Source organism: Scylla paramamosain, unplaced genomic scaffold (assembly GCF_035594125.1).
Source record: "Scylla paramamosain isolate STU-SP2022 unplaced genomic scaffold, ASM3559412v1 Contig56, whole genome shotgun sequence".
NCBI lineage: Eukaryota > Metazoa > Arthropoda > Malacostraca > Decapoda > Portunidae > Scylla > Scylla paramamosain.
Window position 1 is genome coordinate 235001 of NW_026973721.1, and position 23584 is coordinate 258584.

General features: G+C 42.4%; 1 protein-coding gene and 1 long non-coding RNA gene across 18 annotated transcripts in view; one reads left to right on the top strand and one right to left on the bottom strand.

Annotated features, from left to right (window-relative positions):
• LOC135098347 (uncharacterized) overlaps positions 1-12484 on the top strand; it is a 58082-nt gene extending 45598 nt beyond the window's left edge. Inside the window, exons 1-7 of one of the 9 annotated variants that reach the window (XR_010266855.1) lie at positions 2597-2950; positions 5441-5540; positions 7952-8053; positions 8242-8441; positions 8607-8723; positions 10430-10564; positions 11131-11472. This is a non-coding gene — a long non-coding RNA (uncharacterized LOC135098347). Of the gene's footprint in view, positions 1-2596; positions 2951-4559; positions 4694-5440; positions 5541-7951; positions 8054-8241; positions 8442-8606; positions 8724-10183; positions 10565-11130; positions 11473-11599 lie in introns of those variants that run through there. The other 8 variants (XR_010266854.1, XR_010266853.1, XR_010266860.1 and 5 more) reach the window with 8 other exon arrangements.
• Positions 8734-23584, bottom strand: part of LOC135098345 (uncharacterized) — a 48970-nt gene continuing 34119 nt past the window's right edge. For 2 of the 9 annotated variants that reach the window (XM_064000652.1, XM_064000658.1), the window contains exons 4-7: positions 20331-20437; positions 18141-18292; positions 17234-17343; positions 11973-12938 (exon numbers count right to left, since the gene is read on the bottom strand). In XM_064000652.1, coding sequence (XP_063856722.1) covers positions 12705-12938; positions 17234-17343; positions 18141-18292; positions 20331-20437 — 603 coding nt within the window. In that variant the 3' untranslated portion in view covers positions 11973-12704. Of the gene's footprint in view, positions 9802-9883; positions 10088-11972; positions 12939-17233; positions 17344-18140; positions 18293-19421; positions 19546-20330; positions 20438-21016; positions 22224-23584 lie in introns of those variants that run through there. The other 7 variants (XM_064000659.1, XM_064000655.1, XM_064000653.1 and 4 more) reach the window with 7 other exon arrangements.

Consider the following 23584-nt stretch of genomic DNA (forward strand, 5'->3'; position numbering starts at 1 on the left):
TAGAGCCCCTCCCCCCACCGCCCCCTTCTCTCTCTCTCTCTCTCTCTCTCTCTCTCTCTCTCTCTCTCTCTCTCTTCCTCTCCTCTCTCTCTCTCTCTCTCTCTCCTCTCTCTCTCTCTCTCTCTCTCTCTCTCTCTCTCTCTCTCTCTCTCTCTCTCTCTCTCTCTCTCTCTCTCGATACACCTGTCAGCCTCCCACAACTTTCCATACCTGTTGGTCTACACACACAGGTGGAAACACAACCCTGTCGTATCCTGTCAGGTGTCTTGCAGGCATGCGTCTAAAATGTATGGAGTTTTGAGTAATCCAGCGTCATTTTCTATGTATACCTGACAATTACCTCTCTACGTAATACTATTTCGTTTGCAGTATAAATTAAACATGTGCGTATGTTTATTTTTTATTTGTATACCATTGAATTGCGTGTGTGTTGCGTTGTAGTTAGATTTTCTGTGTGTGTGTGTGTGTGTGTGTGTGTGTGTGTGTGTGTGTGTGTGTGTGTGTGTGCTTCTTTAGTGCAGCAATAACAAACTTCACGTCATTTTGTAAGTACCCTCCATAATCGTTCCTCATTTCTCTCTTTCTTTTCTTCTCTTCCGCTTCCTCTTCTTCTCTCTATATGTTTTAGCTCTGTTATCATTTTCCTTCTTTGATATCCTCCTCTTCTTTAACACGTACACAGCCTCATTCAGCCTCCTTCCTTTCTCTCTGGCGAAAGAAAAAAAAATCTTTCACACCACCTCTACCCTTTCCCAGAAATTATCTTCCTTCTCTTCCTCCTCGTCCTCGCCTTCTCTCGTTTTGGCATTATTTTTCTTTGTTCCTTTTTTTTTCTTAACACCCATTTTTTTTTGTAGCATTTTATTTCTTCCCTGCACAGTCATGTCTCCTTTAATATCATCTTCCTTGCATCATACTTTTCATCTCTTTCAGTATCATTATCCGTGTGTGTGTGTGTGTGTGTGTGTGTGGGTGTGTTCCCCAGCTTTCGTAACTTTTTTTTTCTGGTGCACTTTCATCATGTCTCCCTTCCATGACTTAGTCTTCTTTCGATGCCTCGTCTTTCCCTTCCCGCCATCATCCTTTCATCTCGTGCAATAGTACCAGGCAACCCTTCTTTCTCAATCTATCCTCGCATTTCATCGTTTACTGTCATCTCTCAGCATCTATCTTCTCTTTCTGCATCCTATCATTTCTTCTACCACTGCATCATTTCCCTGCATCTCTCCTCTAAACCACTTCCACCATCCTATCATCTTTGGCAGCATCTCTCATCTCCCAGGCACTTCCCAGGCAGTTATGGCTTTGAGCTCATCCCATGGGAGACGAATATAAGTCATCCAGGAAGGCGCTCATCCACCATCTCTTTCCTCGTGTGTCTTGTTGTTGGTCGGGATGAAGCAGCATCCTTATTCTTCGTTAGCGGGAAAATAAAAGATTGCAGAAGAGGCAAGAGAGAGAGAGAGAGAGAGAGAGAGAGAGAGAGAGAGAGAGAGAGAGAGAGAGAGAGAGAGAGAGAGAGAGCACTGAGATGATGAAATGTCTTGTTATTCCTTGTGTGTGTGTGTGTGTGTGTTTATACAGTATGCTTGTGTATTTTCAAAATTTGTGTTTCCTTTTCCACATAGTTTCCGCGTTCTCTCTCTCTCTCTCTCTCTCTCTCTCTCTCTCTCTCTCTCTCTCTCTCTCTCTCTCTCTCTCTCTCTCTCTCTCTCTCTCTCTCTCTCTCTCTCTCTCTCTCTCTCTCTCTCTCTCTCTCTCTCTCTCTCTCTCTCTCTCTCTCTCTCTCTCTCTCTCTCTCTCTCTCTCTCATGTGTATTCTCCTCCTTGAGACCCTTGTGTTGGTTGGTGGTTTAGTCCTGACAGCGTGTACTTGGAGGTCACTCTTTTTAGTTTTTCTTTTTTTTCCTTTTTTTTTTTTTTTCTTCTTTTTCTCTCCTTTACCCGTGTCTCTTTACTGCAGGTTGTGTAAAGTTTCCTTCTGCAGTATGTGTAAAGTTTCCTTAATTTGTTTATTTCTACGTGATTATTATTATTATTTTTTTTTCCAGGCTGTGTGTGTGTGTATGTGTGTGTGTGTGTGTGTGTGTGTGTGTGTGTGTGTACTCAATATCTACTTTTTTGCCTCGTTATGTATTTTAATGTAAACATTTCAACACCATTATATATCATTTCCTTCTCAAGTACCCCCTCGTATTAATATCACTCGCAGACTCCATTCCAAACAAGTGAAAATCGAATACCATTTGTAAGCGCGCAGGAGGGACTTTAAGTTCCTTTTGGTGGCGCAAACACACCGCGGAATAAGTTTGTTATGGTGAAGGCGGCGGTGGCTGGCAAGCCGTTTTTCACCAGCTTCCTGCACGGCGGCATTTGGGAGGTAAAGGCTTATAATGCTTCATCTTTACCACTGCTGGGGGAGAGGAACACGCAGGAACAATGTGCATTGCCACCAAAAGGTTCACAAATCCCTTCCTGACACCTCGCACAGATTCCATGCATTTCTTCCTGTGGTGTCGAGCGGGTGAGCGGCGCGGCTTGCGTCAGGCAGCGAAGCGCGAAATGTGAGCGGCTAAATAAGGTTTAGCCAATCAGCAAGTGGCGAGGCGCTGTGTTGTGGGGTCCCGCAGGGCTGCCAACATCTGCAGAGGCTTACTGATATCAGAGCGCTGAGTATCTAAACAATATTGAGAAAGGAGAGGCTGGAATATCATTGTCGGTATACACAGAACTTGCTGATATAGCGGTTGTTTTGCCTGGTAATGTTCTAGTCGGCAGTGGACTTTAAGATTCCTGGTTATGTTGGTAACGCACTACCGGCAGACTTCCCACTCCATACTTATGCGCATATCTTGAGGGACAGACCCAGTGAAGAGGAGAGCGTTACATTTTTCCGTGTTGCCTCATCGCCTTCGTGTGGTCACCCCGCGTCACCCACGCTAACTTATTGGTAAATCATATCAAAGTTCACTTCCAGCTGTAGTACGTATGTTGACTTAGTAATTCAATATTGCAAGTGAATCTCAAGGAGCAACACATTTATGTACTAATCAGATTGATTTAATTACATAACTTACGGTATCTACAATATGAGAGAGAGAGAGAGAGAGAGAGAGAGAGAGAGGGCAGCTACCGTGTCAAGGAAGATAAAATTGCCATGTACAGTAACTAGTGTTTGTGGGGGAGGGTATTACTGCTTATTGGTATGGTAATGTGTTGTTTGTGTGCTCGTGTTCCTTACGCAGGAGGGGGCACAGTATGGTGGTATATACAGGCATTGTAGGGCGGCCTTCCCTGTCGTTGGGTTGTTCTTATGTAATTTTGCAAGTTTTGTTTCTGAAAATGAGGGTTTGATTTTTTTTTTTTCTGCAGTGGTCGTATATTTAACTTAGTATCAAGAACTAGCTCACTTCACTGCAGTTCGTCATCGGGTAAATTACTAGATTAGCAGCGCGGCTCTCATTTCCTTTTTTTTTTTTTTTTTTCGGCTTGTAACCCCTACAATGTTGGGGACCTGGTGGGAAAGCGGGGATTTTGGGTAGGGAGCCAAAATAAGCCTAAATACCGCCTCTTACCACCAAAAACAAGTAGGGAGCTGCCTGCTGCTGGTGTTATGATGACCGCCATGTTTACTTATCATGGTACTTGAATATCCACTTGTGTTTATACTTTACTATGCTACACTCGTCCAAGGCAAGCAATTATTTTCTGCAATTAGTGTTCATACCTGTGGCAATATTCTCGATTGTGTTCCAGGAAATCATTGTGAGATGTCTCACAACATGTGAGATGTTGTAACTTTAAAACATTTAACTAATTAGCCATCAAATGAATAATAACCCTAAACTGTTGCACTGCATTGTAGACATTTCCAAGAGTTCCCCAGACAGAGGCGGGCAGACAGAGGCACCGCCCCGCCAGTCGACGACCTCAGCATAATGACGTGTTTTTACTCCCTCAGTGTCCACATTTCATGAGCTTCATTTTGGAATTGTATCGGTTGATATTAAATAGCGACTTCATGTTGCACTAAAGGACACTAACATTTAAATAATAACGATTGATTCATTGCGTGTTTTAAGACGAGCGAACTACCAAGAGCCATCTTATTACCTCTCACCCCATCACTAGCGCGTTGGAGGGGGAGTTGATGCCTCTACCCCCTCCCTCCCTCTCTTCTCGAAGACTGTCACGCAGCGGCAAGTATTCGTTGTGTTGTGAATATTGGCGTCAGTGTCACGGGGCGGCGTCGGTGTGGCAGGAAAGCGACACGTGGTGTAGGTAGGTAGGTACCGTGACGCAGCCACTGCAGGTGAGGTCTGAGAACTGGTGGAAATGAAGCAGTATCTGTTGGGGTTGTTAGGTAATAATGGCGGGTTAAATAGAGGTGGCTTACTTCCACCCCTCCTCCCAAACCCCCTACTTTCACCACTCTTCCGTCCTCACTCCCCTCTAAATATTGGGGAGCTTTTAGAACGAGTGGTTGTCACCAGGTGGCAGCACAGACACAAACTCTTCTCTCACATACAAGCAATATCAGATATACCTACAGATGTACCCTATCCATGAAGCCCTCAAAAATATGTGGCCTCATGCTGGTCACCATCTTCTCTGTTGATAACACCGAGTGACTTCACATGCACTGAGGATCTTTGCAGGCTGCTGAGTGGTGGTGGTGGTTGCTGGTGTCCAGGTGTGGGAATACGTGTCAAGTCACCGACCCCTCCCAGCACTGGCCAAACTCTCTCTCTCTCTCTCTCTCTCTCTCTCTCTCTCTCTCTCTCTCTCTCTCTCTCTCTCTCTCTCTCTCTCTCTCTCTCTCTCTCTCTCTCTCTCTCTCTCTCTCTCTCTCTCTCTCTCTAGAGTGAAATAGTTATCCAAACAGCCTATTAAAGAGAGAGAGAGAGAGAGAGAGAGAGATGAAGGGGAGGGAAGGCCCACAGCCAAAAGGTGTGAATGGATTTACTTGATCCCCTTCCTTTGAGTGAACTGCCGCCCTTCGTATGGAAACCTTTACTTGTTAAGTTAATCCACCAAAGATTAGAAGATGTGGAAGGTTGAGTGGAAAAAGACCTGCCCTGGGCCCATCATTTTTATGAGTAACTTTTACCAGAGACGAGGGTGTGAAAAAATTAGTTATCCATCTTGTCCTACCTGGTGATGAACTCTCTTAACTACTAGTACTTATCACATCTTTCCTGACTCCCAGACCTTCATGAAGCATTTCTTTTCTTTCACAGCCATGTCTATGCATTATACTGGCTAGAAATTGCACAATCTGCTTCTTTAATTGTTTCCTTTCTTGAATGTGCATATAAATGTTTTCAGCTGTGCATTCCATGCTGTGTAATGTTGTAGTGAATGGTTAAATTCTAGACTAAGTTGTGAGTCAAACATGTATCAAGCAGCAGGAGTATTGATGTGTGCGTTTTCCTTGCAGGTGGTAACACGGAGAGCAAGTGGAAGAAACCTTGGGAGACTTCCATGACTCAGGAACAAGCACACCTCACTGGGAGCCTTGTGACTGACAGGTGGTTCAGGTGAATACTGTATTTTGTTGGCACAATTGAGAATTCTCGGTCCAAAATTCCAAAATCTGAAAGTTTTTAATTGTCATGTCATGTCATGTCCACAAAGTGGTGGAAAGGTTTGCACTGAAAAAAAGAAAAAGAAAAAAAAAGAAATGATGAATTGTAAAGCCCACAGACCAAAGCTCTGGTGCTTGACTTACTGCAATGGAAGGCATCAAAAACTGGCAGGTTGTCATCACACACATGCTCTGAAGATGTGATGCTCAGTTTTCTAATCTGACTGTGTGCTGAGCGCATAACAGAGGTGATAGTATCTGGTATGGAGGCATATATCTCTCACTTTTCTTCTCGACCTAAACCTTCTAAACCTTGGTTTAACATGACCTGTTCTTGTGTTATACATTGTAGAAAGGTGGCTTACACAAGGTATTTGAACCTTTCATCCCCAGAATCTCATGCGCTTTATATTTCTGCCCAAAGTCATGCCACATCTGTTCTCCAACTAGCCAAAAACTCCTTCATTAACAGAAAGTGTCAAAATCTTTCTAGATCTAACTACCCTCATGACTTCTGGCAACTAGCCAAAAACATCTCTTCTTTGCTTCTTTTTTCTCTCCTTTATTTCAACCGGATGGCACCACTGCTATCACATCAGTCTCTAAAGCCGAACTTCTTGCTCAGACCTTTGGTAAAAAGTCTACCTTGGACAATTCAGGGCTTGTTCCTCTCTCTCCTCCACCCTGCTGCTGCTGCTGTTGCTGCTGCTGCTGCTGCTGCTGCTGCTGCTGCCTATTAAAATTCTTTGCAATGATGTTAAACCATCGGAATGCTTATGGACCTGATGGGGTCCCTCCTATTGTTCTCAAAAACTGTGCCTCTTTGCTTGTGCCTTGCCTAGTCAAACTCAACTCTGTCTGTTACCATCTACCTTTCCTTCTTGCTGGAAGTTTGCCTACATTCAGCCTGTTCCTAAAAAGTGTGACTGTTCTAATCCCTCAAACTATGTCTTGTTGATTTAATTTCCTGCCTATCTAAAGTTTTTGATTCTATCCTCAACAGAAAGATTCTTAAACATCTATCACTTTACAACCTTCTATCTCATCACCTTTTATGTATGGATTCTGTCAAGGCCACTCTACTGGTTATCTGGCTTTCCTTACTGAGTCGTGGTCATCCTCTTTTAGAGATTTTGGTGAAATTTTTGCTGTTGTCTTAGACATATCAAAAGCTTTTGATAGAGTATGACACAAAGCTTTGATTTCCAAACTACCCTCCTATAGCTTCTATCCCTCTCTCTGTAACTTCATCTCAAGTTTCCTTTCTGACCGTTCTATTGCTGCTGTGGTAGACGGTCACTGTTCTTCTAAATCTATTAACAGTGGTGTTCCTCAGGGTTCTGTCCTGTTACCCACTCTCTTCTTATTATTCATCAATGACCTAAACCAAACTTCTTGTCCTATCCACTCCTATGCTGATGATACCACCCTGCACTTTTCCATGTCTTTTCGTAGATGTCAAACCCTTCAAGAAGCAAACAGCTTATGCAGGGAAACCACAGAATGCCTGACTTCTGATCTTTCTAAAATATCTGATTGGGGCAGAGCAAACTTGGTATTGTTCAATGCCTCAAAAACTCAATTCACTCATCTATCAACTCAACACAACCTTCCAGACAACTATCCCCTCTTCTTCAATGACACTCAACTGTCCCCCACTTCTACATTGAACATCCTTGGTCTCTCTTTTTCTTATTAATCTAAACTAGAAACTTCACATCTCATCTCTAGCTAAAATAGGTTCTATGAAGTTAAGCATTCTGAGATGTCTCCACCAGTTTTTCTCACCCCCCCAGCTGCTAACTCTGTACGAGGTCCTTATCCGTCCATGTATGGAATATGCTTCACATGTCTGGGGGGGTTCCACTCATACTGCTCTTCTAGACAGGGTGGAATCAAAAGTTTTTCGTCTCATCAACTCCTCTCCTCTAACTGTCTTCAGCCTCTCTCTCACCGCCGCAATGTTGCATATCTAGCTGTCTTCTACCGCTATTTTCATGCTAACTGCTCTTCTGATCTTGCTAACTGCATGCCTCCCCTCCTTCCGCAGCCTCGCTGCACAAGACTTTCTTCTTTCTCTCACCCCTATTCTGTCCACCTCTCTAACATAAAGAGTTAACCAGTATTCTCAGTCATTCATCCCTTTCTCTGGTAAACTCTGGAACTCCCTGCCTGCTTCTGTATTTCCACCTTCCTATGACTTGAATTCCTTCAAGAGGGAGGTTTCAAGACACTTATTCATCAATTTTTGACCACTGCTTTGACCCTTTTATGGGACTGGCATTTCAGTGGGCATTTTTTTTATTGGATTTTTGTTGCCCTTGGCCAGTGTCCTTCCTACATAAAAAAAAAAAAATTCCACAGACCGACTGGGAGACATGACATCAGTGCCACCACGCAGGGAGTAAAACCAAGAGGAGGAAGAGGAGCATTCAAGAGACATCAGCTGGCCAGCAGTCCATTCAGGTGTGCCTTTCATTGCATCATTATTTGTCCATAATTTCCCTTCTGGGGTTGGACAGCCCATGAATATCTCCCACTTGCAGCTGTAGACAATTTCTTCCTTATTGTTGAGTGTTGTCATGCCTTCCTCCACACACCATCTCAAGATCTTCCCAGTGGTTTCCTTCCAAGTACTCTAATGCTCTCCTCAGTTTGTGGCCCTGATTTGTAAGTGCCAGGAAGACTATGGTGAAGGCAGACCACAAACCTTTCATTGGACATGAGTGGCGAACGGCAGTGAAAATATGGCAGTGTCTGATTCTTTGCACCAAAACACAGTGTGCTTATTAACAGATTTATTCACTGTTCACTCATTTGCTCATCTCTAAAGGAGTGAAGAGTGTGCACTGAAGTAAGCATTGTAACTGGTGTGTGTGTGTGTGTGTGTGTGTGTGTGTGTGTGTGTGTGTGGTGATGAAGTTCAATATCAGGGTTGTCGTCTTGAAAGATTTCATAAAAGTACTGAATCTGATTTGGAATTCATGTTGCAACAAAAACTCTCCCTTCTTTGCAACAGTTTCACAACAGGAAGTGAAGGATGAAGCATGAAGGGTTTTAGGCCAAAATGAACTGACAGCAATCAGGAATGACACGTCCAGCAAAACCAGCAACACAGCAGTGAGTGTGCATGCTGGTACGTCAGGTTAGGGGTGAAGTGTTTGGATTGTGGGCTAAAATGGCTTGCTTATACATGAATATCTTTCACACTGGAGGAGCTGGGGTGTGTGTGTGTGTGTTAGGGGTGTTTGGGTGTTGATAGGCTTGTTTGTAGGTATTTCCACCTGCTTATCATCCATTTTAGTTGTTCTTCGCTCTTTCATCTTCCCTCTGTCATTCATTTTATCTATTTTTCATTATTAGTGTACAGTCTTTGCCTCTGTCACCTCCTCTATCCAGCCCTTCCTTGTCTCTACATATCTAGTCCTTCTTTGCCTCTATCACCTCTTGTCTAATATTTATCCAACCCTTCCTTATCTCTGTATATCTAGTCCATTGCTTCTATCACCTCTTCTGTCTAATATTTATCCAGTCCTTCACTTCCTGCCTTTAGTTAGCATACACTCCTCACCTCTTCTGCCGTCTATATTCACCCAGTCCTTCCATCCACACACCACAGGAATCTAAATTAACACACATTTTCCAATATTCTTCCTTTCATTAACCCCTCACTGTATTTCCAGAGTGAATACTTCCCAGACCATCCAGTCATTTGTACTGTTTGGGAAGTCTTTCATGAACTCTTGCTTGAACAGAAAATGTTGCAAAATTTCTCACAGGGACTGACCAGGTTCCTCTCTTAGGCATGGAGAGAGAGAGAGAGAGAGAGAGAGAGAGAGAGAGAGAGAGAGAGAGAGAGAGAGAGAGAGATTTGTGAGAGGCTGTGGGGAGTGACTGGGTTTGTCAACATACTGTGGGAGACATACTGTGGGTCTGTGGATTGTGAGAGAGAGAGAGAGAGAGAGAGAGAGAGAGAGAGAGAGAGAGAGAGAGAGAGAGAGAGAGAGAGAGAGAAAGGGGGCAGGGGGGAGGATTTATTTTTCTTTTATTTATCTTTTCTATCTTTCTCTCATTTCTTCTTTTTTTCTTCCTCTTCTATTAACCTCATTCTTCTCTCATGTCCTCTTCCTTCTTTGTTGTCTTCTCTCTCTCTCTTTCTCTTTCTTCCCTCCTTATTATCATCTATCTTCTCCTCTTCCTTGTTTCTATCACTTCTGGAAAAAAACAATGCAAATATAAATAATACATTTTGAACATCATAATAATAATGATAATTAATTCTCACAATCAGTAACATTCTCTCTCTCTCTCTCTCTCTCTCTCTCTCTCTCTCTCTCTCTCTCTCTCTCTCTCTCTCTCTCTCTCTCTCTCTCTCTCTCTCTCTCTCTCTCTCTCTCTCTCTCCTTTATTTCATCCTTCTCATGTCCCCCTCTTCTCTTCCTTCCTTCCTTTCTTATATTCTTCCTCCTCTTTTCTTTGTCTCTTCTGTCAGTCATTCCTCTGAAATATGAATAAATTTAGAATAATAGTAATAAATTTAATAAAAATAATTTCTTGTATTCTCTCTCCTACACATACGCAAAATTCTCTTAATAGAAATAATTTCTTGTATTCTCTCTCCTACACACACAAAATTCTCTCTCTCTCTCTCTCTCTCTCTCTCTCTCTCTCTCTCTCTCTCTCTCTCTCTCTCTCTCTCTCTCTCTCTCTCTCTCTCTCTCTCTCTCTCTCTCTCTCTCTCTCTCTCTCTCTCTCTCTCTCTCTCTCTCTACAAAACCCCTTCTTTTACTCTCACATACTCAAAAACTCCCTCCCACTACTCACTCAAACTGATTCTCTTAGACACACACACACACCCAGGCTTCCAAGTTGATAATCCAAAAGCCAGCAGATGACAGCTTCCTTCCAGCACACACTTGTATCGCCCAACTTGACCTGCCTGAATACAAGCTGATACAGTCCATGCAGCAGAGTAAAGTTTGTATGAACCTTTTTTTGTTGTTATAACTTGTGGTGTGGTCCAGCAGTCTTCCTTTTCCCACTTTTTAAGAGGGGAGAGAAAGAATGGTGGATGACACCACTTGTAAGGAAGACACAAGTTACTATAGTTTAGATGTACTAAAAATTTTTGCACACTAAATGTTTATTACTGAAAAGCTTTATATATATATATATATATATATATATATATATATATATATATATATATATATATATATATATATATATATATATTATAGATAGATAGATAGATAGATAGATAGATAGATAGATAGATAGATAGATAGATAGATAGATTGATTGATTGATTGATGGAGATATACAGTGGTCCCTCTTGTTTCAGTTTGGCAATAGGTTTGAACTGGTACCAACACCCAAACTGGCACATCAGATCCACTTTTGGTGCACCACTCGCTGACGTAACAGAATGGTGTTGATCCAGTTTGTCATCCATGTGCATTGTTTGATTTTTGTGAACCTCCCGACAGCCATCTTACTGTTTTTTTGCTGCAATTAACCACATCTTTGGTGTTTATCCCGAGGAGTGCAGCCTCTACAAGTGGTGGAGGGCATGGACACTTGGATATGGATGACACTGGTTTGGGTGCCAAATATTAATAGTGCACCTACACAATTACCACACTCGCTCCTCTCACCAGGCTTAACTATAAATAATTAAAGGTAAATAACATCTGTCATCTATTATCTATTGTATTCTATATTGCTGTTAATGTTTCATGTATACTGTAATGTCTTTGCTTTCAAATGCAAGTCAAAAGGGTGAAGCCCCATTTATAGTACTATTCACGTTTGGCAAATTTCACTTTTGACATTGGTTTGGCTACACTAATTGAACTGCTAACAGTGAGGGACTACTGTAAATGTAGTAGTAATTATAATTATAATAATAATAATAATAATAATAATAATAATAATAATAATAATAATAATAATAATAAAAAGTAATGATAAAGTGCAAGACATGTTCATTAACGCAATTATTTTCTCCAGCATGGAGGAGTGAGGAGGCACATCTGTCTGTGATTAGGGAATGCAAATGACGATGTTCCAAGGACATCACCCTGTCCTGGGACATGACATGAGAGAGAAGAGGAAAAAAGGTCTCTCTCTCTCTCTCTCTCTCTCTCTCTCTCTCTCTCTCTCTCTCTCTCTCTCTCTCTCTCTCTCTCTCTCTCTCTCTCTCTCTCAGAGTTTCCATAACACCAAACTGCTCTGGTGTTAATTTCATGAGTTGCTGAATAATAGAAATGGGAATGTTAGTTCAATGCATTTAGCTCTGAGTATGAAAGAATGACAAGAAAGAATGCAGAGGACACTAGAACACATGCACAGAAAACTGAAAGATTTTTAAACTTTTGAATAGGTGTAGGAAAAAAAAAAAAAAAAAAAAACTGCAAAATCAGTGTCTCCTTAAAACAACACATGACAGCAATGATAACTCACACAACAATAATGCTTGATGAAGACTATATTTCCAACACAGATTTATGAGAACATTTGGCAAAGCTGTGCACTGTTTACTTGTGTTAAAACTATGCCATGATTTGAGAGGAAAGTTGGTTAGTCATTATAGGGTTAAGATGATATAAGGGTGTTTATTTTAGCTAATTTCCAATGACTCCTAATATAAGATTAAAACTTTAATGATTAAGTAACTATTTCATTGTTTACATTAATTTACACCAAAATTTCGCAACTACAACCTCAGGGATGTTTAGTTAATCCAATTTTGTTCACAACTACTACATTTTTTCCAATGGTTTACCCATAGTACAACACAAACAACTACAATATCATTCATGCTATTTCATTCCAAAAAAAAAATTCACAACTATGTACATGATCTAGTTTACAATAAAAGGATTTTGAACAATAGTTTCCCCATTAATCAACCCTAATTTTTTTTCCAGCTACAAAGAACAATTCAACTACAATACCATTCATGCTATTTCATCCATTTGAAACTTCACATGCATGTGATTTACAGTACTTTACCAAAAAAAAATTAAGATCAACAATGTTCCCATCAATCAACCCTTTAAACTTTCCCACCTACAATCTGACAAGTGGAGTCACCAGTTTTAAATGTCAATAGTTATCCAAGATTGAATTTATGCCTTCCAATCCTCTGTGGGTCTTGGAGGCATCCATGAGTCCCACTGTTCTCCTGAGAGCAGTGCAGGAGGTTGCCTTCAACATAAACCTTCTTGACAAAGTACTTGGATGACTTGTTGCAGCTTTGCTCTTTTCTGAAGGTGACTGCAGCCTTCAACTCAAGGCACAGCTTCTCCAAGGCACCCATCATACTGTACTTTATTAGCCCAGTGATCTGTGGAGAATAAGTAGTGGTGATGGTGGTGGTCCACCTCTCCAATACAAGAGTTCACCATTATTAAAAATTTTTCATCCTTTTCACCAGTAAACTCTGGAACTCCCTGCCTGCTTCTGTATTTTCTTTTCCCTATGACGAATTTTTTCATGAGGAAGGTCCCAAGACACTTCTCCAATCTTGGATAATCCTTACCACTACACACCAGCAGACATAAAAATACCGTGAAGGATGCAACTCCCTTTTTAGAAGAGCCAGAGGTCACAGGAGCAAAGGTGATGGGACCCTCCATGCCCTCAACACTCATATCAAGCCCCATTATCACCTGCATCACTCGGGAACACACCATCACCACCATTACCATTGTGTTGTGGCGCCCCATTATCACCTGCATCACTTGGGAACACACCATCACCACCATTACCATTGTGTTGTGGCATCATATCAGTGGTATAATAATTGTAAGAATACAAGGGAAACTGCAAGAAGCCGTCTGGTCTACACATGACAATCCCTGCATTTTTTTTTTTTTTTTTTTTTTTATGTAGGAAGGATACTGGCCAAGGGCAACAAAAATCTAATAAAAAAAATGCCCACTGAAATGCCAGTCCCTAAAAGGGTCAAAGCAGTGGTCAAAAATTGGTGGATAAGTGTCTTGAAACCTCCCTCTTGAAGGAATTCAAGTCATAGGAAGGTGGAAATACAGAAGCAGGCAAGGAGTTCCAGAGTTTACCAGAGAAAGGGATGAATGATTGAGAATACTGGTTAACTCTTGCGTTAGAGAGGTGGACAGAATAGGAGTGAGAGAAAGAAGAAAGTCTTGTGCAGCGAGGCCGCGGAAGGAGGGGAGGCATGCAGTTAGCAAGATCAGAAGAGCAGTTAGCATGAAAATAGCGGTAGAAGACAGCTAGAGATGCAACATTGCGGCGGTGAGAGAGAGGCTGAAGACAGTCAGTTAGAGGAGAGGAGTTGATGAGACGAAAAGCTTTTGATTCCACCCTGTCTAGAACAGCAGTATGAGTGGAACCCCCCCAGACATGTGAAGCATACTCCATACATGGACGGATAAGGCCCTTGTACAGAGTTAGCAGCTGCGGGGGTGAGAAAAACTGGCGGAGACGTCTCAGAACACCTAACTTCATGGAAGCTGTTTTAGCTAGAGATGAGATGTGAAGTTTCCAGTTCAGATTATAAGTAAAGGACAGACCGAGGATGTTCAGTGTAGAAGAGGGGGATAGTTGAGTGTCATTGAAGAAGAGGGGATAGTTGTCTGGAAGATTGTGTCGAGTTGATAGATGGAGGAATTGAGTTTTTGAGGCAATTGAACAATACCAAGTTTGCTCTGCCCCAATCAGAAATTTTAGAAAGATCAGAAGTCAGGCGTTCTGTGGCTTCCCTGCGTGATATGTTTACCTCCTGAAGGGTTGGACGTCTATGAAAAGACGTGGAAAAGTGCAGGGTGGTATCATCAGCATAGGAGTGGATAGGACAAGAAGTTTGTTTTAGAAGATCATTAATGAATAATAAGAAGAGAGTGGGTGACAGGACAGAACCCTGAGGAACACCACTGTTAATAGATTTAGGAGAAGAACAGTGACCGTCTACCACAGCAGCAATAGAACGGTCAGAAAGGAAACTTGAGATGAAGTTACAGAGAGAAGGATAGAAACCGTAGGAGGGTAGTTTGGAAATCAAAGCTTTGTGCCAGACTCTATCAAAGGCTTTTGATATGTCCAAGGCAACAGCAAAAGTTTCACCAAAGTCTCTAAAAGAGGATGACCAAGACTCAGTAAGGAAAGCCAGAAGATCACCAGTCGAGCGGCCTTGACGGAACCCATACTGGCGATCAGATAGAAGGTTGTGAAGTGATAGATGTTTAAGAATCTTCCTGTTGAGGATAGATTCAAAAACTTTAGATAAGCAGGAAATTAAAGCAATAGGACGGTAGTTTGAGGGATTAGAGCGGTCACCCTTTTTAGGAACAGGTTGAATGTAGGCAAACTTCCAGCAAGAAGGAAAGGTAGATGTTGACAGACAGAGCTGAAAGAGTTTGACTAGGCAAGGTGCAAGCACGGAGGCACAGTTTCGGAGAACAATAGGAGGGACCCCATCAGGTCCATAAGCCTTCTGAGGGTTTAGGCCAGCGAGGGCATGGAAAACATCATTACGAAGAATTTTAATACGAGGCATGAAGTAGTCAGAGGGTGGAGGAGAGGGAGGAACAAGCCCAGAATCGTCCAAGGTAGAGTTTTTAGCAAAGGTTTGAGCAAAGAGTTCAGCTTTAGAAATAGATGTGATAGCAGTGGTGCCATCTGGTTGAAGTAGAGGAGGGAAAGAAGAAGAAGCAAAGTTATTGGAGATATTTTTGGCTAGATGCCAGAAATCACGAGGGGAGTTAGATCTTGAAAGGTTTTGACATTTTCTGTTAATGAAGGAGTTTTTGGCTAGTTGGAGAACAGACTTGGCATGGTTCCGGGCAGAAATATAAAGTGCATGAGATTCTGGTGAAGGAAGGCTTAAGTACCTTTTGTGGGCCACCTCTCTATCATGTATAGCACGAGAACAAGCTGTGTTAAACCAAGGTTTAGAAGGTTTAGGACGAGAAAAAGAGTGAGGAATGTACGCCTCCATGCCAGACACTATCACCTCTGTTATGCGCTCAGCACACAAAGACGGGTCTCTGACACGGAAGCAGTAGTCATTCCAAGGAAAATCAGCAAAATACCGCCTCAGGTCCCCCCAACTAGCAGAGGCAAAACGCCAGAGGCACCTTCGCTTAGGGGGATCCTGAGGAGGGATTGGAGTGATAGGACAAGATAAAGATATGAGATTGTGATCGGAGGAGCCCAACGGAGAAGAAAGGGTGACAGCATAAGCAGAAGGATTAGAGGTCAGGAAAAGGTCAAGAATGTTGGGCGTATCTCCAAGACGGTCAGGAATACGAGTAGGGTGTTGCACCAATTGCTCTAGGTCATGGAGGATAGCAAAGTTGTAGGCTAGTTCACCAGGATGGTCAGTGAAGGGAGAGGAAAGCCAAAGCTGGTGGTGAACATTGAAGTCTCCAAGAATGGAGATCTCTGCAAAAGGGAAGAGGGTCAGAATGTGCTCCACTTTGGAAGTTAAGTAGTCAAAGAATTTCTTATAGTCAGAGGAGTTAGGAGAGAGGTATACAGCACAGATAAATTTAGTATGAGAATGACTCTGTAGTCGTAGCCAGATGGTGGAAAACTCGGAAGATTCAAGAGCGTGGGCACGAGAGCAGGTTAAGTCATTGCGCACATAAACGCAGCATCCAGCTTTGGATCGAAAATGAGGATAGAGAAAGTAGGAGGGAACAGAAAAGGGGCTACTGTCAGTTGCCTCAGACACCTGAGTTTCAGTGAGGAAAAGAAGATGAGGTTTAGAAGAGGAGAGGTGGTGTTCTACAGATTGAAAATTAGATCTTAGACCGCGAATGTTGCAGAAGTTAATGAAGAAAAAGTTGAGGGGGGTGTCAAGACACTTAGGGTCGTCGACGGAAAGGCAGTCCGACCTGGGGACATTTATGGTCCCCTCCCCAGATGGGGACTCCGAGGCTGGTGTAGGAGTCGCCATGATTTTAAAATTTTTGGAGTGAAGGGTGTGTGTGTTATTAGGTGCTTGTAGTTTTGTGTGGAGGAAGAGAGTTGTCTTTAGAGGGCAGGCTGTGACTACCCCCTTGTGTTGTGAGACACAAAGGGAAACGTTCAGTGAGGTCACAGCTGGGTTTAATGATAAGTTCACAGCACCCCCTGAACAGTGCTTTAGACCTCACTGGGAGTAATTATCGTTTCGGCAGGTGTCTACTGCCTCCTCCTATAAAATGTGCTTACCTATTTTCACTATCATCCTCATGCATAAATTTGTCTAATCTTTTAAAGCTCCCTAATGACTCAGCACTAACCTAACTACTGAGTCTATTTCATTCATCTATCACTCCATCTGAGAACCAGTTCCTTCCTATTTCTTTTTTAAATCTAACTTTATCAAGCTTGACATGAAGAAACTGAGGATAGTGATAATGGTTGCTATTTCTGATTATTATTCTTACTTCCATTAACACTCAGAATATGAAGTCTGTCTTTATTCTTATTTTGGGTCCCCAGTGGAAAGGGATAGTCTCATTGACCACTGCACTACAAGCCAAATACCTTAAAAACACCCTTAAAATGAAAATGATGGCTACTCTTCACAACCACAGTGCTGCATCCCTCTTTTCTAAACATCTTCACTCTAACCCCTACTTCCCTGCTCCCTCCAGTGACAGCCTCCCTCACCTCTGGGTTCACTTGAGGAGCTGCCATCAGCCACCCAATGACATTCATTTGCAGGTTCTTGGTGACAGAGTTCTCCTGGATCTTTAAATTTTCAGGATACACCACCAAGCCTGTAAGGAGAATTGGTGAAGAGAGAGAGAGAGAGAGAGAGAGAGAGAGAGAGAGAGAGAGAGAGAGAGAGAGAGAGAGAGAGAGAGAGAGAGAGAGAGAGAGAGAGAGAGAGAGAGACTGTATGTTAGATGCAGACAAAATGATAAAGTAAGGTATTAAAATCTTGCATGCAAAAAAAAGATATGCACACTAATAAATACTTAAATTACAAAACGTTAAAACATCCATAAACTCCTTGCACATCATACTGAGCTCACACTCCTCTCATTCCCTCAGATGCTACCAACAACTTTATTTAAACAAATAGATAGATAGATAGATAGTCACAAACACACTCTTATTCCCTCCAAGACACAACAATGACTTGATTTCAACAGAGATAGACAAAGACACACACACACACACACACACACACACATCAGGCTTGGGTCTGAGTACATGTACTCAACCAGATTCCAAATGTAGTGCAGTGGTAGATGTATAGGTAGAGGTAAGGTCAGGGTGACACAAGCCTGTCCCTGGGGAAGCCAGGTGGTCTGGATTGGTACCAGTGAAGTCATGTGAGTTACAACCACTGCAGTTCCCACTCCTGCTGCTAATCTGTCAGCACCTTTGTGTAAATATGTGGAGTGAGAAACAGCTGTCAAATGCTGTCTGCACTGACAGGCTGCTGCACTGAGAGGCACACAGCAATCCATCCCCATCAGGTATCAAGCGAGATTCACCCCAAACTCTCCACATTCACACAGATAGACAGACACAATACACACAGAAATAAATTAATAGATACACATACACATACAGACTTGGTTACCAGGAGAGACAAAGTGGAGATGCCAGCCAGCAGGTACAACAGACACCTGAGCAGCAAGTTGGTATCTAACACTGACCTCACTGATGACGACATCTACAGGAATTGTTGACAAGTTGTTCTTGGGTAAATAGATCCTGGAGGAAATACACAGAAAAGATCCATTATTGCAGAGACAAACAAAGGCTGGATATTGAGGGGATACAACAAAGAGTTAAGGAAAGGGAGGTTTTTCACTGAAGGATCAAAGAAAAGCTGGATATTTGGAAGGGCAACAGGAAAGTTGAGAAGAGGAAAATGTTGGAATGATACAAAAAATGCATGTGTTTTCTGTCTGTGCATAACACACACACACACACACACACACACACACACACACACACACACACACACACACACACACACACACACACACACACACACACACACACACACACACCTCTGTAAAGATCTGGGCCTCACCTTGGCCATGCACTCACATCCCTCCCCAGTATCTCAATCAATATCTTTTGATCCTGAGAAGAAACAAGAGAACTATGTGGAATGAAAGAGACAAAATATACACAAGAAAACAACAAAACACAGTCACTGGACTAACCATCTCAGTGACGTTTAGAAATACTTACTGGAATTTTCAAGGGTACTTCATGTTTCTGGTTTAACAAGTATTCTGCATCACCAGAAAAAAGAAACACCTATGAGAACATGACTCATTATCATGAAAACAGTCCTTATGAAAGTTGATGGGATTTTCCAAGGACATTTTTTTCATGATTGAGGAAATAGTTAATAGTATTCTGCATCATCAACCAAGCAATCATAAAAACCAGACTCCTCTTTTAAAACAGCTCCCATAACACCTCAAGTATTCCACAATATGGGAATAAAAGTTAAGGTTCCCCGCACTTCTTACCACAAACCAGACTCCTCTTTGAAAACAATTCCCATAACACCTCAGGCATTTCACAATATGGGGATAAAAGTTAAGGCTCCCAGTGTGTCTTACCACAAACCAGACTCTTTTAAAACAGTTCCCCTAACACCTCAGGCATTTCACAATGTGGGGATAAAAGTTAAGGTTCCCCGCACTTCTTACCACAAACCAGACTCTTTGAAAACAGTTCCCATAACACCTCAGTCATTTCACAATATGGGGATAAAAGTTAAGGTTCCCAGTGTGTCTTACCACAAACCAGACTCTTCCTCTTTGAAAACAGTTCCCATAAGACCCAAGGCATGAGAGTTAAGGTTCCCTGTGTGTCTCACCACAAAAACTGCTCCATCCAGGAGAGAGCCACCAGCACCCACAAACTTGAGGGAGAGGAAGAAGGGGTGGGCGGCATGGAGGATCTCTGGGTATTTGAGAAGGACTTCCTTGGCCATCCTTGTGCTGCAGAGAGAGAGAGAGAGAGAGAGAGAGAGAGAGAGAGAGAGAGAGAGAGAGAGAGAGAGAGAGAGAGAGAGAGAGAGAGAGAGAGAGAGAGAGAGAGAGAGAGAGAAGGATGAAGGAAAAGACCAGGAGGTAGAGAATGAGAGAAATGCAAGTAAATGAGGAAGACAAGGAAAAGGTGTGTGTGTGTGTGTGTGTGTGTGTGTGTGTGTGTGTGTGTGTGTGCGTGCGTGCGTGCGTGCGTGCGTGCGTGCGTGCGTGCGTGCGTGCGTGCGTGCGTGCGTGCGTGCGTGCGTGCGTGCGTGCGTGCGTGCGTGCGTGCGTGCGTGCGTGCGTGCGTGCGTGCGTGCGTGCGCGTGCGTTCGCGCGCGCGTGGGGCAAGGAGGGGGTGAGGGTAACTATGCATGATAGAAAGGTTTAAATTGTGTGTGTGGAGGAAAGTGTGCATTAAAGAAAGAAGAAAGAGGAATACAGGATGAGTGAAGAAATGGATAATGAAGGATAAGGTAGAGGAAAAAGAATACAGCAAAGATGAAGAAAAGATATCATTGAAGGATACATGATATGATAAGAGGGAAAAAGAATACACTGCAGGAGAAAAAGGATATCACTGAAGGATATAACAGAAAAGTATAATGAAGGATAGAACAGAAGCAAAAAGAACACAGGAGGCATGAAGAAAACAATATTACTGAAGGATGCAAGAGGAAAAAAACACAGTGCAGGTGAAGAAAAGAAGATACTGAAGGATATAACAGATGGGTGATAAGGACAGTCATTCTCACCACATCCTCCACACCCTCCAACTGCTTCCATCAGAACAGATCGGTGTGCAAGGACTTGACCATGGGGTACTCCTTGATGACCAGATGTGAGGGATACACCACCAGTCCTGTATGGGAGACAGATAATAAACTGCACTCCCAAATGTTTTGCTCTCTCTCTTACCTCCGATACTTTCAGTTGTTATGGTGTTTTCAGGGGTTTTCATGGTTCCAGTGATGGTTCAGCAAGGATTCTGCATCTTTAATAGTCCGTAGTGTGAGGTATTGGGGTTTTAAACAGTACATCAACATGCAATACATTTTATCCTAACTTCGATAAGTATGTACATCAGTATACAAGATTTTCCTTTATGTAAGAGGAACTCTGGCTAAGGCCAACAAAAAGGAGAGAGAGAGAGAGAGAGAGAGAGAGAGAGAGAGAGAGAGAGAGAGAGAGAGAGAGAGAGAGAGAGAGAGAGGGGAAAAAAATAAAAAAAAGAAATGAAATGAAATAAAATAAAATGAAATAAAATAAATAAATAAATAAATAAAAATAAAAGGGCCCACTGAGGTACCAGTCTCTAGAAGACAGAGCCAAAAGAATTACCCTAAATTTAAGAAGTGTCTTGTATAAGGAAGTACAGACACAGGCAGGGAGCTCCAGAGTTTACCAGACTGACACCAATACTCGAGAGGACTCCATGTACCAGCTAGCGGAGACGACAGCAACCTTGGCTATGAGTTGCTGTCTCACGTCTGGCGCCTCAAATATGACGTTCTCAAAGGTGAGCATTGACACGGCCTCATCTGGTACACACAGCCTGACACAGGGGCTGTTGTCAGTATTTGTGTTGGGAAGATATGGCTGGTGATATTTTTATTTATTTATTTTTTCAAGTAGGAGGGACACTGGCCAAGGGCAACAACCCTCCCCCTCCCCACACCAAAAAATAAAAAGACCCACTGAGATGCCAGTCCCATAAAAGGGTCCAAAGCAGCAGTCAAAAATTGAAGGATAAGTGTCTTGAAACCTCCTTCTTGAAGGAATTCAAGTCATAGGAAGGTGGAAAGACAGAAGCAGGCAGGGAGTTCCAGAGTTTACCAGAGAAAGGAATGAATGATTGAGAATACTGGTTAACTCTTGCATTAGAGAGGTGAAAATAATAGGGGGTGAAAGAAAGAAGAAAGTCTTGTGCAGCGAGGCCGTCAGAGGAGGGGAGGCATGCAGTTAGTAAGATTAGAAAAGCAGTTAGCATGAAAACGGCAGTAGATGATAGCAAGAGATGCAACATTGCAGTGATGAGAAACCGGCTGAAGACAGTCAGTTAGAGGAGAGGAGCTGATGAGACAAAAAGCTTTTGATTCCATAATGTCTAGATGAGCAGTACAAGTGGAACCCCCCCAGACATGTAAAGCATACATGGACAGATAAGGCCCCTGTACAGAGTTAGCAGTTGGGGGGGGATGAGAAAAACTGGTGAAGATGTCTCAGAACATCTAATTTCATAAGAGCTGTTTTAGCTAGGGATGTGATGTGAAATTTCCAGTTTAGATTATAAGAAAAGGACAGACCAAGGATATTCAGTTTAGAAAGGGGGACAGTTAAGTGTCACTGAAGATGGGATAGTTATCTGGAAGGTTGTGTCAAGTTGATAGGTGGAGGAATTGAGTTTTTGAGGCATTGAATAACACTAAGTTTGCTCTGCCCCAATCAGAAATTTTAGAGAGATCAGAAGTCAGGTCTTCTGTGGCTTCCCTGCATGAACTCTTTACTTCCTGAAGGGTTGGACTTCTACAAAAGATGTAGAAAAGTGCAGGGTGGTATCATCAGTGTAGGAGTGGATAAGACAAGAAGTTTGGTTTAGGTCACTGGAGAATAATAAGAAGAGAGTGGGTGATAAGACAGAACCCTGAGGAACACCATAGTTAATAGATTTAAAGGAAGAATAGTGATCTTCTACCACAGCAGCAATAGAACGGTCAGAATGGAAACTTAAGATGAAGTTACAGAGAAAAGGATAGAAGGCACAGAAGAGTAGTTTGGAAATCAAAGCTTTGTGCCAAACTCTATCAAAAACTTTTAATATGTCCAAAGCAACAGCAAAAGTCTCACCAAAATCTTTATAAGAGGATGACTAAGACTAAGTAAGGAAAGCCAAAAGATCACCAGTAGAGTGGCCTTGATGGAACCCATACTGGTGATCAGATAGAAGGTTGTGAAGTGATAGATGTTTAAGAATCTTCTTGTTGATGATTGATTAAAAAACTTTAGATAGGCAGGAAATTAAAACAATAGGATGGCAGTTTGAGGGATTTGAAGTCACCCTTTTTAGGAACAGGCTGAATGTAGGCAAACTTCCAGCAAGAAGGAATGGTAGATGCTGACAGAGTTGAAAGAGTTTGATTAGGCAAGGTGCAAGCATAGAGGCACAGTTTCGGAGAACAATATGAGGCACCCCATCAGGTCCATAAGCCTTCCGAGGGTTTAGGCCAGGGAGGGCATGAAAACATGACTGTGAAGAATTTTAATAGGTAGCATGAAGTAGTCAGAGGGTGGAGGCGAGGGAGGAACAAGCCCTGAATTGTCCAAGGTAGAGTTTTTAGCAAAGGTTTGAGCAAAGAGTTCAGGTTTAGAGATAGATGTGATAGCAGTGGTACCATCCGGTTGATATAAAGGAGGAAAAGAAGGAGAAGCAAAGTTATTGGAGATGTTTTTGGCTTGGTGCCAGAAGTTACAAGGGGAGTTAGATCTTGAAAGATTTTGACACTTTCCGTTAATGAAGGAGTTTTTGGCTAGTTGGAAAACAGACTTGGCATGGTTCCAGGCAAAAATATAAAGCCCATGATATTCTGGTGATGGAAGGCTTAAGTACCTTTTGTAGGCCACCTCTCTATCATGTATAGCATGAGAACAAGCTGTGTTAAACCAAGATTTGGAAGGTAAAGAGTGAGGAATGTACACCTCCATGTCAGACTCTACTACCTCTGTTATGTACTCTGCACACAGACAGGTCTCTGACATGGAAGCAGTAGTCATTCCAAGGAAAATCAGCAAAATACCTCCTTGGGTCCCTGCAGCTAGCAGAGGCAAAATCCTAGAGGCAATTCTGCTTATGAGGATGCTGAGGAAGGATTGGAGTGATAGGACAAGATAAAGATATGAGATTGTGACTGGATGAGCCCAACAGAGAAGAGAGGGTGACAGCATAAGCAGAAGGATTAGAGGTTATGAAAAGGTTAATAATGTTGGGCATATCTCCAAGATGGTCAGGAAT